The sequence below is a fragment of the Crocodylus siamensis genome, chromosome 5 (assembly GCF_052110815.1).
Source record: "Crocodylus siamensis isolate JL-2025a chromosome 5, ASM5211081v1, whole genome shotgun sequence".
Lineage (NCBI taxonomy): Eukaryota > Metazoa > Chordata > Crocodylia > Crocodylidae > Crocodylus > Crocodylus siamensis.
The window spans coordinates 73,780,320-73,798,901 of NC_143399.1; the positions used below are offsets into that span (position 1 = coordinate 73,780,320).

Below are 18,582 nucleotides of genomic sequence, written 5' to 3' on the forward strand. Positions count from 1 at the left end.
GAGATTGATAAAAGCGTCATTACAGCACTTGGCGGGGAGAGGCAGCATTGCAGAGAGGGAAAAACAAAAATGACAAGTGTGCATGACAAAGAGCGGCTAATTAAGGGACATCATAAAGCAAGTTAGATAATGTCAAATGACTTGGTAATGAATTAACTAATGAGACTTGGTAATGAATTAACTAACTGATAGTAAGAACTATTCAGTTGAGTCAAGTGAACAGTAATTCAAATAAAATATCAGAAAATCTGCAGATGAGGTAGGTCTGTTATTAAAAATTAAGGCCCTGATCTTGCATGCAGGGGAGCTTCTTGCATGATCAAGGTTATGTGATCAGACTCTCAGACAAAGAAATGAGTTGGTGGTTGTACTGATGGACAGCTGGGCAGCATGGACAAAACATATTGGAGAGACAGGGCAGGGGGAAAATATTAATAATAATAATGTTAATAATAATAAACCGTTAACATGACAGTGAACAGGTCAGGAGCAGAAAACCAATGGAGACAATGTATAAATACAAAAGATTATCTACATGGGGAACATAAATGCATAGTTCAAGACCAGGAGTCAGCAGGGAGAGCCACTCTGGAGAGTGGAAAAGAGGAAGTCAATGTGGCAGACTGTGATTATGGTTACATAGGCAACAGCTGAGGAGTTATGTCAAAGGGCTGTGAAAGTGATGGCTGGAGCTGTGAATATGAAGACTCTGCTGGATCAGTGAGGCAGAGCCAGTTGGTGGCAGGACAGGGACCTAGATGTGACCAAGGATGTTCCCTCTGAGCTATGGTCCCTGGAGCCTCTGTGGGCTGTCTCTTAGGGAGTGACCTTAGCAGTAAGTTTTGAGGATTTCTTTCACACTTTCTTCCTGTGGTATGGGTAAGTCCTGAAGCATCCCAGTCTGTGGAAGGAATCTTTTTCCCTGGTTTTGTGGTATTGCCTGTAGCGCAAGCACTCTCAGGCTTATGGCAAACACATGGCCAAAGAAATGTTCCATATTCAGGAGCAGTAGAAATGCAGGGAGCCCTAGTCTCAAGCATTGCCAGAGTGGGCTGCAGCGAACCAGAGCAAGTAGATTGAAGTTCATGTGGCTGCAAAGGAGAGAGAGGCTGCTGCATCATTAATTAAAGCAAGTAAGGGATCAGATAAAGGTGGAGTTTCAGGTACTAGGACTCCTTAGAAAAATGAGATGAAGAAGCCTCTCTGTTCTCTTGAGGTTGGAACCCCAACAGAATTTGTGAGGAAACCACATAACTAGACTCGGGTACATGGGGGTGCTGATTTTCCTCAGGCACTCTGCTTCCAATGGTTATATACATACAACCAGGGCCGTGGTTGGGAGGGTCTCACTTGTTTCTGGCTGCAGCCCTGGCATGGATTCTCAAGTGCCGGGCAAGAGATGACTTGTTGCTGAAGCCCTTCCCACACTCTGGGCAGGGGAAGGGCCGCTCCCCGGTGTGGGAGCGCTCATGCACAGTGAGATCAGCCAAGTACTTGAAGCTCTTCCCACAGGCAGTACAAGGATATGGGCGCTCCTCTGTGTGGGATCGTTGGTGCATGGTCAGGTTGGATTGCTGGCTGAAGCGCTTCCCACAAGCAGCACATGGATAGGGCCGTTCACCTGTGTGGGAACGCTGGTGCTTGTTGAGATCTGAGGGATTTGTGAAGGTTTTCCCGCACTCCCTGCAGGAGTAGGGTCTCTCCCCTGTGTGGAGACGTTGATGTGTGGTCAGTGTTGAGAGGTGGCCAAACCTTTTACCACACTCACTGCAGGAGTAGGGTTTCACACCAGTGTGGGTCCGCTGGTGGGTCTTGAGGTGCGTGAGCCTGTTGAAGCTCTTCCCACATTCAACACATGGGTAGGGTCTGTCTTTCTCATGGAGTCTGCCATGAGTCACGAGTTCCTGCTTCTCCCAGAACCTTTCTCCACAGTCCCTGCACCTGTGGGGTTTATCTGTCCTATGAACACCGCTCTCATGGCTTTTAAGGTCCCTTACAGTCCCTGGTGTTTCTTGAGCTGGGAGCTGTGGAAATGCCCTCGGGAGTTCTTCATTCTTTGCTGGAAACCCCTTCTGACTCTTGTGTTCTTCTCCTGGTTCAGGTCTTGGGCCAACATTCTCTCCCATTCCACCATGTACTGTTCTGGGAAGATCCAGGTTTTCTTGCCTTTGCCAACTGGCCTGCTCTTCAGCGCTGCTCAGGATCCCAGAACCTGCTGGTTGGGAGGGGAAAAAAGTCTGTTTCATGTGATATGAAAAGGAAATTGCTGCAAAAGGAAATTGCTCATATCTTAGCAGTGGGGTCTGTCCTATGCAACTTTACAGCCTCTTCACCAGGGATGCCCCTGGAAGAAGTCTCATACAGGCAAAATTAGGGAATAGGGGGTGTCACTAGAGACTTATTTTTTTTCTCCCTTCAGGTCTCCAGTTTTCTTTTCTGAAGACTGTGCTAACCAAACTCTTTGCTACCTTGTTCAATCCCTCAGAACTGTTGTCTACTGTTTTTGTAGGTGTCAACTATGTACCCTCTGTTTTCTACTCAAATATAAGGTATTAACAGTGCATGTGCTCTTCTTCTGAATTATGCTGGGAAGTCAGATATTTTTCTCTAATTTATGATGCGAGATGAGGCTGTGGGGACCCTTCTATTCAACATTAGTTCTGCCCACAGGTGGTGTATTCAGCCTGGGATGTCCTAACCATCACTACATCTCTACAATGTTAGATCTCATTCTTCAGGCAGAACTGATATATATGTATAGCTTATGTCAGTGCCTTCACCACAAGCTCAGTCCCACAATGTAATATTGAAATCACATAGAGAATGGATCCTAACTGCCATGTTCCTATTACCAAGACAACCTAAAATCTGAAGGAGGATACTGAGGTAAGATGATCATATTTCCCTGGTTTCATAATGGGACACTGCTCCTTCCCATAACTCCAGGAAGCTCAGCTGTCTTCAAGCTCCAGTCTCAATTGAGTGTTTGTGCATAGGAGAATCACTTGTTTTCACCAGGACAGCCTCATTTTAAACTACTGTCCCAGGCAACCTGCTAAAAACCAGAGAAAAGTCTAAGACTGGTGTTTAAAATGGAACTGTCCTAGAAAAAACAGGACACATGGTCACCCTACCCTGAAGGTCTGCAGACATGATGTGAAAATGGTGGGTAAGGACTTGGTGCTAGCCATGAGAGGTACAGCCAAGCAGACCAAACTCACCCCTCATAGCCCAGGTTCTGGAACCTGCCACATCTGGGAGGTGATTGACTGACTAGGCTAAAAAAATAAAGGACGTCCTGACTTTGGATGCTGTGAGAGTTGTCAACATTAGGTCAGGTCCTGGTTGGTGTCCCTTGGAAGTGTAGAGTTAAGTCAAAGGTGTGAGGACACAGCGGGGATTGTTCATCACACCTAAGTGAGATCTGCACATGCTGAGACTGGGAAAGGGGCATTTATCTCAATTGGTGAGAAGTAGTGAGGCTGGTAGAGAAGCACTAGAATAGCCACGCAGCCCCGTGTGTCCTAGTAGGGGCAAGAATGTAAGGCCATCTGGAAGAAAAACAGCATTTTAGTCATTTGGCCGTACCCATCTTGCTCCCCTGGACATATGAGAATGAAAATGATGGTTCTACATCTGAGAGACACCAGCCTGAGAAGTGTTGGGAATGTCACAGTTCTGTGGTACCTTTGATAGCTAAAAAGTCTCTCTTGGGTGGGACTGAACAGCTACACTAGATCTGGAAGGAATGTATAACACGTCTGCTAAGAAAAATATGGAAGGAGTCCAGAATCACTGTGCTCAGAAGTGGTATCTCCTTGCAAAGCACTTAGTGCTGTGGTGGCTGCCTGTGGATACCAGGTTGCGGAGGCAGACTGTATAACTGGGTTTGAAAAAAGGGACTACATTTCAAGGAGGACAGGTCCATCAGGTGTTATTAACTAGAACAATCAGGGATGTGTCCTTTGACATTCCTAAACCAATGGTGGCTGATGATGGGATCAGTCGTTCGAGATGTGTCTTAATCATATACTCTCCGTCTAAAACATCTAATTTTTACCATTGTTGGAGATGAAGTACTGGGCTAGATGGCACATTGTTCTAACCCAGTAAAGCACTTTTTGTGTTCTTAGGTAAATTGCTATTTGATGAAAGAGACCTGTTTGAGGGTCTGTGGAAGAAAGGCTTGGTGATTGATGCATTAAATATTTGTGCCAGAGAGAATCAAAGACCAACTTGTTGCAGGAACCTGCTGAAGGATCAAGAAGATGGAAACTCCACAAATGATGGCTCAGTGGAAAGATGTGCAGCTGGAGCAGGGGCTGATACAAAGAGCAAAGGAGATGGGAAACTTCTCCTTAATCTTATGCGCTGTGGGTAAAACAGCAGCAGGAACTATAGGCAGAGCTGGGAAAGTTACCAGGTGTATTACAAGTCAACTTAGTCATAACTAAGTTGGGCAGGACTTTGCTGCAAATGTGAACATGCCCACCCTACAGCATGTTCAAAGAGTCCCTGAGCAGCGTAAACCCAGGGGGTAAACACACTTGAGCCCTCACTAGTCTACAGCTCCCACTACTGCTCCCCCCCTGAATTGCAGCTGTGGGGATGTTTCAGTTAGTCCCAGGCCTGGGACATGTTTCCCTTGGGTCTCCTTGATAATGTTCCAGGAGTTCCCACAGTCTCTGGCTATTTCTTCTGATGTTTCTTCTCCTTATTCTTACTTACCATTTGCTGGAAGTGGAAAAAGACCTCCTGCTTCTGTGCTGAGGAGATATGTCAGGGTCAGATTCCCTTGAACTGCCCTCCAAAGAATGAAGAAAATTTTATTTGTACCCAAACCACCCATGAAAGGGTTTGGGTTTAATTGGGTGTTCCCCACTACAACTACCAATGAAAGGACGGAGGGGGGAAGTGGCCAGGATATAGAGAAGCCCAAGTGTCCTGAGGCACAGTACCGAGCAGGAAATGCAAAACAGGTAAAAAGAAGGGGGCACTGGACTGGAGCTGAAAATACAGTCCACAGTCCTCCTTTTGTAGATCAGTAATGTACATGTAAGATACCAGCCTCCAAGTAGGCTTGTGTGCTGAGCACTCAGTTCTACCTGTGAGCTCTCCAATTGGACACATCCTCCAGTGCAGTCTCCTAAGGCTCCTCTGAGACCTGTAACAGCCACCTCCTTCTTGTGATTGGCCTCCCCATTTCTCAGGCGTATTTCCTGCTGTCCTCTAACTATGGAATGGTACCTCCATCTCTCACATAAAATCCTTTTAGCCATCCAGTTCCCTCTGTTCTCACCTGCATATTCAGCTTTGGGAATAGTCTCCTTCCTACCCCTGCTGAGCCCTCCACACTTTTCAGTGAGATGAGCAGCCCCTTAGCCCCACTGTTGGCTTATTACCAGTTTCCTGTAGAGTTTGGGTCTCATCTGCTGGAGCACAGGACATCCTGTACTTGCTTTGTCCTTCCTCATCCTGAGATTCACCTTCAGGAGTGAACTGGGGACTCTGAGATTCCCATAATGCTTCAGGTGTCTCCATCTCCTCTGGGGTCACTTCTTCAACCTTCACACGCACAGTGACCTGAGGGGAAAAAAAAACACACCAAATATTTCCCTATTGAGCCAGATCCCCAGAATCATGAAGGAGAGCCATATCTAATAGATCTTTATTAGCAGAGAGCTCTACCTTCATGCTTGGTAGGGCTTGAAGGCACAGGATACGGATGAGTGGGCTTATTCCTGGAGCTATTTTTCTCTTTGATAAGCCAGAGAGTTCAACCACAAGAACTGTGGCCTGCCCCTGCCAGTGAGGGTCAATGTTGTAGTCAACATCCATAGCATCTTTCAAAAATGCTATAGATATGAATCTTCCTACTGCCTTTGAACCTCATGGACTCACGGGGTCACAGACCCACCAATATCCATAGGAATTGGCAGTTCCCATACAGGCCTTCAGGAAATCTCAGCAATAGAAAATCTTTCTTAAGATGTGTGTGTATTGCCAACAATTACCAATATCCTGGTGAGTGAGTTGGGGAGAGATTGTGCTAACTCAGCACTTCATCTTCTGGGATATAATAAATGCAAAAGTTTTGGGAGCTCTGACACCTCTGCTTCTCCACAAACCCCAGTAACTGATTGATGACAGCCTCTTTTGAGAATGGTCACTAATTTGCATGTGGGCTTTCATTAGCATACAGCAGCATGAACCTAGCAGACATGTCTGTTAAATTTTGAGCATCCACTGAAAATTCTTGGGCACAGTTAATATCTGCTTTGAAAAATCCCTGGGCACAAAACTTGGGCTGGGCTTTTATTGTGGAACAAAGATGGGTACTTGTCCCTGGGCAAGATTAGGTCATTTGCTGTGATTAGAAACTACCCCTTCTCTGTCTCTCATTTCAGGTGTTTGGCATGAATCGCAGAATAGGAAAACTATTGTAAGAGCATATTTAAAACCAATGACCAATTTTGCTATCAGCATATTCACGAGGCTTCTTTATCAATCTAGATACTAGTAAGTAATCAAACTGGCCTCATCTTCCCATGCCCAAACGAGCTGCCAAATGGTTCTGAGTGACCTTTCATACACAGAAGGCAGTGACATTTTTCAGCAATAAGAACAGCAGTGCCTGCAGGGCACAGCTCACAGAGCAGTGTACTGGGGAAATCCCAATGGTTAGGCAACCAGAAGAACTCTGCACACCCAGAGCACTTGAACTGCCATCACTGAAAGCAGGTTTGCACAGAGCGAGGCTCTCTCTGTCTTTATAGTATCCTCTGTGCTCACCCAGAACCTAAACATAGTGGATCAAATTCCTTACAGAGCCTACAAGGGCAGTCCTCTTGAACATCCCTCTGCATATGCTCTCACCTGCTGCTCCCACATCCCAACCTCTCGCTGTCCCAGCTGGAAATTCTCGGCCAGGGACACTGCCTGTGCGCAGGTCTCTGGGTGACGCACCCAGATCCAGCTCTGGATTTCCTCTGGTAGGATGGTCAAAAATTGTTCCAAGATCAGCAGCTCCATGATCTGCTCCTTGGTGCGGATCTCTGGCTTCAGCCACCGATGGGAGAGCTCCCGCAGGTGGCAGTAAACTTCTCGGGGCCCTTTGGCATCTTGGTAGCGGAACTGCCGGAAGCGCAAACGTTGCATCTCTGTGCTGATGTTGCACCCTCGCAGGATGGCTGCCCTCACCTTGCCATAATCTCGAGCATCTCTGGCATTCAGACTGCTCACAGCCTGTTGGGCTTTTCCTGTGAGAGCTGGCATGAGTCGGGCTACCCACTCTCTTCTGGGCCACTTGTATGCTTCAGCCACTTGCTCAAAGGAGGCCAGGTAAACTTCAATGTCATCCTCAGGTGCAAGCTCTGGAAGTAGTGGATTTGCCCCAGCAGGATCCGGAGTAGCGGGAGTTCGTAGCACCTTCTGGGCTCCCAAATGCTGGGACACCCCTTCCTGTTGCAGTTCAGTCCTGACCTGGTGAAGTCTCGTCCGGGACCATCGGGGGGTGAGTGAGATGGATGCTGCTACAACAGGATCTTTGGCTGCTTGTTCCAATTCCTGCCCTGGTTCTAGTTCAACTGAATCCATTATTTCCATTTCCTCTTGCGTTGGCAGCACCTGCTAAAATAAAGCCTGGGTCTGGCCACTGAGGGCTTGCTGGCCTCCTGGCTCTGCAGCTGTCCTTGGCTGTGGGGGCTGCCCTTATCCTATACAGTGCTCTATACAGTACTCTAGTTCTCCAACCTGCATCTGTCCGTCATTCCTCCTGGAAAAGTCCAGCCTCCCGGGATCTGCAGCGAAACACTGAATCCAATTATACTGCATAATGAGAGAGAATACAACAACTAGGCAGTAGAAGAGAGACCCAGCCCAGATTCATCCAGACATCTCCTGACCTGTAACCTCTGCTTCCTGCCTCGTCAGCACCGCTTCCCTGACCCCCTGTGAATAGCTTCCTTCTATCCCTCTCCCCGCATTCCTTTCCCATCCAGCCCAAAGGCCTTTCCTGACCTTTAACCCTAGCCCCCCGAGCCCACTCCCACGTACAGCCCTCCCGTCACCAACTCACCCGCACCTACCCCTGTTTGTCTCAGGGGCGGGGGGGCTGGGAATAGGTGGGCTTGGAAAGTCTCCCCGACACAAAGAAATGCAGCCGCTTCCTTCCCAGAGAGACAGGAACTCCCCCCTGGCGACTGCATGGTTAATCTCCCTTCTGCTCGGCAAGGACTGGTCGTCATCCCTGTCAGTCAGCTGGAGAGGCCGTTTTAACCCTTCCTGAAGCAACCCCCAGCCTCCAAGGCCAGCCTCATGAGCTGAGCAAGTGCTTGGCTGAGTTAGGGGCATGTGAAGGGTTAACTCGTCCCGCCTTCTACACCTCCCCCCAGTCAGCATGGGGAATCCAGCCAGGATAACATGGGTGGTGCTTGCTCTGGCTAATCCTCTTCTCAGTACAAGCTTTCTTAGCAAGCAGGGTTCAGCTGGTTGCCCAGACACTGAGATTTTCACCTTTTCCCCTTGCTCCATGCCTTTTTTTTTTTCCCAAATGCTGCTGTTCATCGACAGCTCCCTGCCCCCACCCTTCTGAAGTCAGGCAAAGACTTCAGCACAGTCACCACACCATCCCTTAAAGAGATAGAAAGGCATCTGAAGGGGGAGGGGGGGTCTGTCTTTTAAACTGTGTTATGAAAGAGTGTTTCCTTGTTCTGGTTTTGTTCCTGCAGACAAAACTGTCCTCCAGGAACACTTACCAAGCAGGATTTCTGGCCCTATCCTATTTAATATGCAACACGGAAGAAGGCATAAAAAAATATTTCTCGCCTCTTTTGCAGGTATGAAATTGGGGGAATGAGAAATAATACAGAGGGCAGGTCACTGACAGCTTGAAAACCTGGGCCTACACAAATGCATAATCTGCATTTCGGATAGCTCCAGCCTAAAGTCTCATCTGTCTGAATAGTGATGATCACAGGCTACATTGGAAGAAACAAGGTTCACTCTCTTTAAACAACAGCTCTCTGCCTCTGCATGACTTAGGCCTATTTGCTGTTTTAAAGGCTCTTGGGTCAGTGGTCCCAAGCAAAACTAAAAGTTTCCCTGAAAAAGGGAGGCTACTGGGAAAGTGGCAACTGATTTCTGGGGACAAATGATAACAAAACAGGGATGAGAGTGGAGGTCAAAGGTTCAGAAGGCGGGGGGGGGGGGGCAGTGAGCAGAGCACACTGGACAGCACCCACTGACCCTTAGACTACTCCAAGGAGCTAGTGGATACTGCCTTGTGAAACTCTGCCATGGGGCATGAGCAGATGAGGGACTGGAAAGCAGCCCCACAGTTCTAGGGAGGCCTCCTGGCCACAGCCTCCTTCCTGTTGAGAGAGATTGCTAGCTTGGCTAGGGCCAGGAGGAGGTTGACCCTGAATTCTTGGGACTTGGTGGGGCCATGGATGGGGAGTGCACAAATAAAAAAGTATGGGGAGAAGTGCAGCCATAACATCAGCAAGAGGTTCTGGAGGAGGCGGTGAAGGAGCTGCCTGGTGCACTCCAGAACAGGCAGGTGTCAGGATGTCTCTGAACTGCATCAGATACATGCCTGCATTGATGGCTCTGTGCAGGAGCCGCCAGCTGACATCCTGGCTCATAGGATCAAGGTGGAATATATGCTTATCCACCAGGGACCCTCGTCCATGCTGATTGTGTCCTACCACTTGGTGACTGGGTGGGGCATGAGGACAGGATGGTAGATTGTGTGGACCTTGAGCATATAGAGCAGGCGGCAATGGACAGTTAAGCAGACTGGCTCAGTGTCTCCCAAATTGCTAAGATGCTGTCAGGGGGAGCCCCACAACAGTCTCTGGAGGGACTGAGAGATACCAGGGGATGGAGATTGTCCTCACACAGGACCTGCTCAATATAGGTGAGGGCAGTGTCTGGCAGAGCAGCCTTGACCTCCTGGAGTAGGTAGCAGGGTGCACACAGTGCAGGAAGTTCCGTGTGCTGGGTCAGCACAGCAGGATCCGTCCACCCCTGCTTGGCATAGTCCAGGAAGTCACCAATATGAGTGATATTGGCCAGGACCATCCTTTGGTACACTCAGGGCACTTCTGTCGCTGGTACCACCAGCTGTGGATTTTTTAGCAAGGAGATTGGCAATGAGGTGGAGACCAGCTTCCAAGCCCTGAGGAGGTCCTAGTAGAAATCTGGCAGTTCCTCCAGGTTTTGCTTCTGGAGATCTTGCAGGTACAAGAGTTGCTGGCCATACCAGAACCCTTGGAGGCAGTGGAGGAAGGCATATCCTATGTGGCTTCTTGCCACATCGCTACTGGCACTGTACAGGAGCCTCTTCATGACCTGCAGACAGAATCTGTGGACCTGGGTGCAGAGGCAGTCTCTGCCCACCCTCCTGCAAGAGAAGGCTCAGGACCACTGCAGAGACCTAGTGCCATCCTGACCAGAAGGACCCCCACATCCATTTTTGGAGCCTGGCCAGGATATCTAGGGGCACAGGTAGGGTGTTGAAATGGTGCCAGAGCATGGACAGGACCGGCTGGTTGATGACCAGCACTCTCCTACAAAGGGAAAGGCACTGCAGCAGGCCTGTCCATGCCTGCAACTGCTCGTGATACTCTGACCTCTAGCTGATGCTGGTTCTCTGATGGGGAGGGGTGTCTTGGGGACAGATGGACCCCCAGGTAGAGCAGAGGGAGCAGTGTATCAGGGCAGAGGTGGCTCAAGGAATGACAGGACAGAACACATGGGAGTGGTGCAAAGTCCCTCTCAGGGTGTTCTGGGTGTCAGGGGACTCTGCACACTCCTTGGGATGGCTCTGAGAATGGAGCTTAGGACTACTTGGGTCCTCAGCTCCTCCAGGGGCTTGAGGCAGACATGCTTGCCCCCCCCAGCAAGCCCCTTCTCCACATCCTGGCCAGAGGCCTCCATAGCAAGGAAGAAAACTCCCTTGCTATTCAACCTGGAGGCCGCCATGGTCTTTGGGGCCTCCACTGCCCAAGTCAGGGCCTGCATGTGGGTCTTGAAGTCCAGGCCCTGTTATGCAGGCAGAAAATACCTCATCCCCTGCCTAAGGGTGAGGGCTAGGAAGGAGGCCCCACTATCCAAGGTGGAAGGGGCAGCAGCAATGGAGAACCCAGACTCAGGAGTTGTGGGTTTCCCTGCAGCGGCCTGGGCATAGCTATGGCTTCCCAGCTGGGAAGCCACGTTGGCAGGGCTGGGGATCAGCTGAGTGAGCGCTGTGTTCCCTAATGAGGAGCACTGAGTCTCCTTAGGGGTTGGTGGTTTGGGCTTGGCAGTCAGCCCTTTGCCCTTCCCACCCCCAGGTGTGGAGGATGCTCCTGAGGAGCCCTTCCCCTTGTCCTTTGTCTCTTTGGTGGGGCCTTTGGCCCCCCTAGGGGGAACCTGTCTGGAGGTAGCTTCCTGGGTGGTAGCAGTGGAAGGGCCCCGCTGGCAGTATGGGGTCCTCTCAGGCAGCTATCATAGGTAGTATTGGTGGAGGGGCCCCACTGGGTGTGCCGGGTCCCCTTGGGCTGCCCAGCAGCCAGGCAGCTCAGCATCAGGAGCAGGAGCCAGGAGGTGTAATGAGGAACAGGTGTGGGTGGGGTGTCCCCCACTCCCCAGAGAGGTGACAGCAGCAGCAGTGACAGTAGTCCAGGGGCCAGCTGAGGTGAAGCAGGCAGGTGGGGCTGGGGAGCACCAGCAGGAGTTTTCTCTGACAGGGAGCCAGGCAAGGCAAACAGGCTCCTTGGAGAGGCTCCATATGCAGCAGCTCCTGCCCAGCAGCTCCAGTGGTGGCCAGGGGAAAGTGCTGCCACACCCATGTGGCCACAGGCCTATTTGATGAGCCATGGGGAAGTCATGGGCTATTGACCATGATGGGAACTATAAGCCTTCCTTTTTAAGGGAGGCCACTGGGGACACATCAACTAATTTCTTTGGACAACAAAAAAGAAAACAGGAATGGGAGTGAGGTCATAGATTAATAACTAGGACATCGGGGGTGTGGTAGGCCAGTAGGGGGCGCTCCTGCGTTGAGCCGCCCACCTCCCTGTGCCCCACCACCTGCCAGGCTCTGAATGCCTCCCTAGGGGGCGCCTTATGTCCTGCCTGACCCCTTTCTGGAGCACATACGCTAGCCTGGGGGTAACGTCGCTGCCACCCCTGCAAGAATGGACTCACTCCCGGCCCTGTGTCCTTGGGGAAACGCAGGCCTAATGTCCTACGGGTACTCGATCCAGTACAGGCACTTGGGGCACTTCCCCAAGTCAGGGGGCAAAAAGTAAAGTCTCCCTTAGTCCGCAGACCTAAGGGGTCTCTTAGGCATAATTTAGACCCACCCCTTAATAAGTCTCCCACACCAGTCACAAAGGAGGACTTTATTGGTTACAGGGGTAGGGTGAAAATGGGGTACAAGATTGAGGAATATCCTAGAAATCCTAAAGAGCAAACAGTCTGGCTGAGGTAGCCTTTTGATCACGCATCTGAGTTACTGCCAGCTAGATATCTAGTCAGATCTCGAGTAGCTTACTCACAAGCATCTTCCAAAGGCTGGTGAAGTTTCCCTTTGGAGGCAGGCAGTTTCTAGCTCGTGAGTTTGGGGGAGAGAGCCAATTTTAGATGGTCGTGCTCCTCTGTGTCCCCTGCATGGCTGCTGCCTCACCTCATGGCTGAAGAGGCCGCCTCCTAGCCCGCCCTAACTTATATAGCCCCCGTGACCTCATTCACCTGGTCCAGTGGAGGCCAGCTCCGGTTGGCTCTCCGCCAACCAATTTGAAATGCATCACCAGTTACCGGGCAGATTCCAGTCCACCAGGTAGATGCCCCTCACCCAGGTGGCTGATGCCAGTCACGTAGGCAGAGGGAGCAGGTTTCCCCCCTCCCTCAGGAATGCAGCCAGCTCAAGTTACCTAAAGAGACAGGCTGAGGTGTGAATCCTCTGTGCTTGGCCTATTTTAATTTCATTGTCACAGGGCAGAGAATTTGAGGAGAAACCAAGGTGGCTTTCTGCCACAGGGGAGGACACAGAGCAGAGCACTCTGGCCAGCGCCCACTGCTCTCTGAAGGAGTCAAGGGAGCCTGTGGATGCCAACCAGTGAAACTGTCTGGATTCATGAGCTGAGTAGTACTAAAAAAGCAGCCCCATGCTTACCCGGGCTTCTCCTGGCCAGAGCCTCCTTCCTGGTCTTCTAGATGGCCAGCTTGGCCAAAGCCAGAGGTAGTTGACCAGGAGGTCCCAAGACTTGGTGGGGTGATGGCTAGGAAGTCCATAAAAGAAAAGGTGCCAGGAGACGTGCAGCCAGAGCCTCAGCAGGAGGTTCTAGATGAGGCAGAAGAGGAGCTGCAACATGGTCCACTCAAGGTAGGCATGCATCAGGGTCTCCCTTCGAGGACAGAAGGGGCAGGTGTCAGGGGTGTCCATAAACTGCTCCAGACACATGCCCGTGGAGACTGCTCCATGGAGGAACCCCCAGTTGAGGTCCCTGGTGTCTCGTGGGATCAAGGTGGAATATAGGCTAATCCACCGAGGACCCTAGCCCCCACCCTCACCTAGGGTGTCCTACCATTTGTTGTCAGGGCAGGGTGCAAGAATGGGATGATGGACTATGCAGAGCATGAACATGTAGAGCTGGTGGTAGTGAGCTGTTCAGAAGTGGACCAACTTGGTGTCCCCCCAGCCTGCTGTGGGGCAGGGAACACCATGAGGCCTGCTGAGGCAACGGCCCCACAACGAGCTCCAGAGGGTTGGGGGACACCAGAGGGTGGGGACTGCCCTGGCACAGGACCTGGGCAATGTATGAGGGCAGCGGGTGGCAGAGCAGTTTTTACCCCTGAGAGTATGTGGCAAGGAGCATGCAGCCTGGGCAGCTCCATGCATTGGGCCAGCACAGCAGGATCTGCCCATCCCTGGCTAGTATAGTCCAGGAGGTCTCTTGCATGAATGATGTGGGCCAGAACCATCCTCTGGTGCACCCAGGTCACCTGTCACTGGCACTGCCAGCTGTGGATTTTTTAGTAGCGGCTCAATGAGGAGGTCAGCACCCTGGGTGACTGTCCCTGGGGACCTGGAGAAGGAGACCAGCCTCTAGGCCCTGAGGAGTTCCTGGTAGAAATCCAGCAGCTCCTCCAGGTCCTGCTTGGGGTGACCCTGCCACTCATATTGGAACCCTCAAAGGCAGCAGAGGAAAGCGCAGTCAATCAGGCAACACGTCACCTGGCTACCAGCACTGTAAAGGAGCCTCTGCAGGGCCTGAAGGTGGAAGGTGTGGATCTAGCTGCAGAGGCAGACCAGGCCTTGCAAGGGGAGGCTCAGGACACCCACAGAGACCTAATGCCATTCCAGCCAGAAGAACCACAGTGCCCATCTGTGGAGACTGGCCAGGAGCTCCAGGAGCATGGCTAGTGTGTTGAAATGGTGTCAGAGCATGGATGGGACCAGCTAGCTGATGACCAGTGCCCTCCCACAAAGGGAGAGACACTGCAGCAGGCCTGCCCAAGCCCACAGCTGCCCAGACACCCAGAAGTGGTGCCAGTTCTCCATCAGCAAAGGGTGACTGGAAGACAAGTAGACCCCCAGATAGAGCAGCGCGCCTGCACTCCATTGGATGTGCTGAAGCACAGGTGGGAGTGAGCTCACCTGCCACCCGTTGCCCACCATCGGGCCAGAACTCTTAACCCAGTTGACCTGGACAGAGGAAGCCGCTGAGTACATGAACTGGCAGGCCTCCACCTGTATCAGGTAGCCCGGGTCCTGGACAGTGAGGAGCAAATTGTTAGTGCATGCTGACAGCACCACACCCATGGGCAGCTCCTCAACACCAGTCCTACCACCCACTTGCACAGAAGGCAGAGGAAGGGATTAAGGCCAAATGTGTAGAGCTGGCTTTACAGTGAGCAGCCTTGATGCACCCCCTGCCTGAACAGGATAGGCTCCGTCAGCATCCTGTTGAGCTTGACCATACATTCAGGAGGTATATGGCACCAGGAGAAACCACACAAAGCAGGGACAGAAGCCAAATGCCCTCAGCACTCCTGTGAGATACTCATGATCCACCCTGTCAAAGGCTTTCTCCTGGTTAAGGGACAAGAGGGTGAATAACAGGCTGTTCCTGCGAGTGAGCTCAAGGAGGTCCCGGACCAGGTACAGGTTCTTGAAGATGGAATGCTGTGGAATCATGTATGTCTGGTTGGCATGAATTACATCTGCCTGCACGGACCTCAAGCTCATCAAGATGGCTTTCTCTATGACCTTGTAGTTCATACAGAGGAGAGAGACTGGGCACCAGTTCCTCAGGTCATGAGGTCCCCCTTTTTGGGCAGCAGGGCCAGAACAGCCCTCTTGCATGACAGGGGGAGCTTTCTACTCCCCTCGGACTCAATCTAGACTCCAGCAAGATCCAGGTGGAGGATGTCCAAGAAGGCATAGTAGAACCCTACAGTCAGCCTGTCGACCCTGGAACTTTGTTAGAAGGCATCAAGTGGAAGGTGTCCAAGAGCTTGGGCAGGGTAAGAGGAGCCTCCAGCCAGTCCCTGTCACCAGTGCTGACCTGTGGCAGTTCCTTCCACAGGACCTGGTGGAAATCCCTGCAGCGTTCCAGGGTGAGCTGCACCTTCCTCCCAGAGTGGCAAGTGCTCTCCAGGAATTGGAGCAGCTCCTCCCTGGGTACTGCCAGGGCCAAGATTTCTACAGGCTCTATGAAGTCCACAGATTCTTGGTCATCCTTTTCCTGGTCCTGTGATTTGGTGGGCTTCTCCTGGCTGCCAGATGGGGTGAGTGTTTCCCCTTCCTCTGCCCTGCAGAGGCCCAGCAGAGTGCTGCCCAAACCAGCCAATCCACTACATCTTCTGACACTAGGCAGAGAGGGGTGGGAGGTGGAGATGAAACCCCTCGGGGTAGCAGAGGGAGCTGCATGGGGAGTGGCAAAGCAGTTATCTGATGTTCCTGTGCAGGGTCCCCCTCAAGGTTGGAATGGTGTTCGGTGGGGGACCTTGCTTCTCCCCCTTCAGAACTGGGGCCACAGGAGGTTCTGGGGTTTGTGGCAGGGGTGGCTTCTACTGGGATTGGAGAGGACAAATTGGGTGCCTGGATGGCATCAATGCCTTCCCCAGAGCCCTGAGGAAGAGAATCCTCCCTATCAGGGCCTAGTGGCAAGAGCTCTAAGGCTCCCACCTCCCCCAGGTGGTGGGGACCAAAGCCCCAAAATCTACAGTAGTGGGGGGGGGGTAGGTCACAGCCAGTGTAGTTTAGGGTCTCTTCCATGGTCTCCTCTACTTCAGGGTGCCTGGGCCATCCTAGGCCCTCTTCCCTGGTAGTAATGGCTATCTTTTTCATTTTCTCCAGGGGTGGGTTTCCTGGTGAAGCTCGAGAGGTGATGAGAATGATAATGTCAGCCCCCCTCTTGGGTGGTGGGAGGGGGCCCTCTCCATGTCTGAGGGCTCAAGCTTCTCCTGGGCCTTATGCTTGGCCTGGGTGACTGATCACCTCCCATATGGGACCAGCACCCACCCAGCCTTTGCGTGGTCCAGGGAGGGGTCATTTGGAGTGCTGGTGGTGGTATGAGGCTAGGAAGGGGTGGCGGCAGTGGTGGAATAGTAGGGGCTGGTATGTCCCCTTGCCACCCTCCCCTGCCTGCATCCTCCCCACTTTGGGACCCCTCTGATGGCTGAGGTGCTGAGTCCCCTGAGCTTGTGGGGAGGGCGGGGGTAGGCTGGATGCTGGGGCTGGGCCTCTCCTTGGTGGGGGCCCATGGCTGCCTAAGGGGGAAGTCCTGGCAGAGGTGCCCTGGTGCCCAGCACTGGAAGCACCTCACCTCCCTCACTGTGTAGTGGATGTGGTTGGGGGCACCTGGAAGGGAACCATGAAGGTCCGCCCCACCTCTGCCACTGCTGCCAACTGGATGGTGACTTGGCAGCAGAAGAACTGACTGTGGCACAGGCTGTGGTCCTGGCATCCTGGAATACTGGGGATAGAACCCTCCCCAAGTCCTGTAGAAAGGACATGAGGGCCTAGTTGGGGAGGTAGGGCTGGACAGGGCTGAGGACCACCCAGGTTCCCAGCTCTTTCAGGGGCTTAAGTGGGACATAATTGCCCCCCACTGTGAGCCACTTTCCCACCACCTCCTGAGTAGCAGCCTTCCTTGTCATAGTACCTAGAGGCTGCCACAATCTTTGAGGCTCCCACAGCCTAAGGGACCGCATGCACATAGTTCTCAGATGGTGATGGCTTAATCTTGGGCATGTCACAACACACCCCATTGCGCCTGGTGATGGTGGGGTGGGAGCCCTGATTGCCCTAAGAGTTGTGGGCTGAGGTGGTGGAGGGCCCAGGCTTTGAGGCTGCAGGGAAACCTGGGCATATTTGCAGCCTGGCTTGCAGAGCTGGGAGAAGGCTGAGCAGGCTTGCTAACAAGGCACTACTGGTCCCTGTAAGTGCTGGCAATTTGGTCTTTTGTGCAGGCCCTTTACCCTTCCCACCCCACGTGAAGGAGGAAGATGAGGAACCCTTGCCTTTTCCCCTGCCCTGGTCAGATTTGGGGGGCCCTGTAGCCCTGCACGGTCTCCCCTAGTTCATTGGCAGCCCCCTCAGGGTGCTCTTGCCCTGCCATTGGAGGCTAGGTGGGAAGGTGTCAGGTGGGGTGCAAGAGGGGGAGCCACGGGCTTTCCCTCCACTTGAGGAGAGAAAAGTGGCTTTTTGCAGGGAGGTCCAAGGTGTCTCCTCTGGCTGCACTAGGTAGGGGGCTGTGGAGGGGGTGGTGTGCATGTAAGGGGCTGGGGCTGGAGCTGGGAGGGCCACAAAAAGACACACATGAACACATATAGGAGGGAGGGAGAAGCACGCTGCTGGCTTATTTGGCCATACATGAACACCAGGAGAGGAGGAGTGGAGCAACATGGTGAGGGTCCAGAGGAGGACCACTCGCATGATCAGGGGGCAGCAGGGCAGGCCCTATGAGGACAGGCTATGAGACCTGAACCTGTTCAGCCTCCACAAGAGAAGGCTGAGGGGAGATCTAGTTACAAACTAGTCAGAAGGGACCAGCAGACCTCAGCTAATTCCCTCAGCACTTTGGGGTGGAGATCGTCTGGACCAGCTGATTTAAATACATCCAGTCCCTCCAGAAGTTCCCTGACTAGATCCTCACTGACCCTTGGCCTAGGTGCGCCTCCCCTGGGGCCTGAGGGGGGCCTAGTGGGGGGGCTGATCTGGTCCCTGCTCAGGAAAATGGAGGCAAAGAAGATGCTAAATAGGTTAGCTTTGTCATCTGGTGTGATGACCAAATTTCCCAGCGTGTCTTGCAGGGGCCCCACATTACCCGGTACCTTCTTTTTGTCCCCTATGTATTTAAAGAAGGACTTCTTGTTGTCCTTGATCCGGGAAGCTAGTCCCAGTTCCATCTCTGCCTTGGCCTTCCTGACTGCCCCCCTGTTCTTATGTTCTTAAAATCAAAAGGCCATTCAAACTTAGTGGGTGTGTCTACACATGCATTTGATCTGGGATCAGTTTACTTGCGAGTAAACTACTCATGAGTAAACGCTCTTGGGCAGGTGTCCGCACATGTTGGGCAGTGGGAG

At 52.2% G+C, this 18,582-nt stretch overlaps 1 protein-coding gene across 7 annotated transcripts; it reads right to left on the reverse strand.

The window, feature by feature from the left end:
- LOC149864290 (uncharacterized) lies at window positions 1–8,304 on the reverse strand. Of its 7 annotated transcripts, none has more exons than XM_090049067.1 (5): window positions 8,088–8,304; window positions 6,877–7,799; window positions 5,403–5,583; window positions 4,729–4,800; window positions 1–2,212 (listed from the first exon to the last, which is right to left on the reverse strand). In XM_090049067.1, exons 2-5 carry the CDS (start codon window positions 7,603–7,605, stop codon window positions 1,347–1,349), a joined length of 1,848 nt encoding a protein of 615 aa, XP_089905193.1. In that variant the 5' UTR covers window positions 7,606–7,799; window positions 8,088–8,304; the 3' UTR covers window positions 1–1,346. The 7 variants fall into 7 exon arrangements, with proteins under 7 accessions (XP_089905193.1, XP_089905188.1, XP_089905189.1 ...); XM_090049062.1 differs by having other exon boundaries at window positions 1–2,215; XM_090049063.1 differs by having other exon boundaries at window positions 1–2,215; window positions 6,877–7,827.
- Between the last annotated feature and the right edge of the window lie 10,278 nt (window positions 8,305–18,582).

Excerpts from the sequence above, each read along its gene's own strand:
- LOC149864290 (XM_090049062.1), bottom strand. The coding sequence starts at position 7,605 with ATGGAAATAATGGATTCAGTTGAACTAGAACCAGGGCAGGAATTGGAA. Across the intron at positions 4,801-5,402 it reads CCAAACTCTACAGGAAACTG|TTCAAGGGAATCTGACCCTG; the intron begins GTAATAAGCCAA and ends TTTGGAGGGCAG. Across the intron at positions 2,216-4,728 it reads TTTTCCACTTCCAGCAAATG|CAGGTTCTGGGATCCTGAGC; the intron begins GTAAGTAAGAAT and ends CCTCCCAACCAG.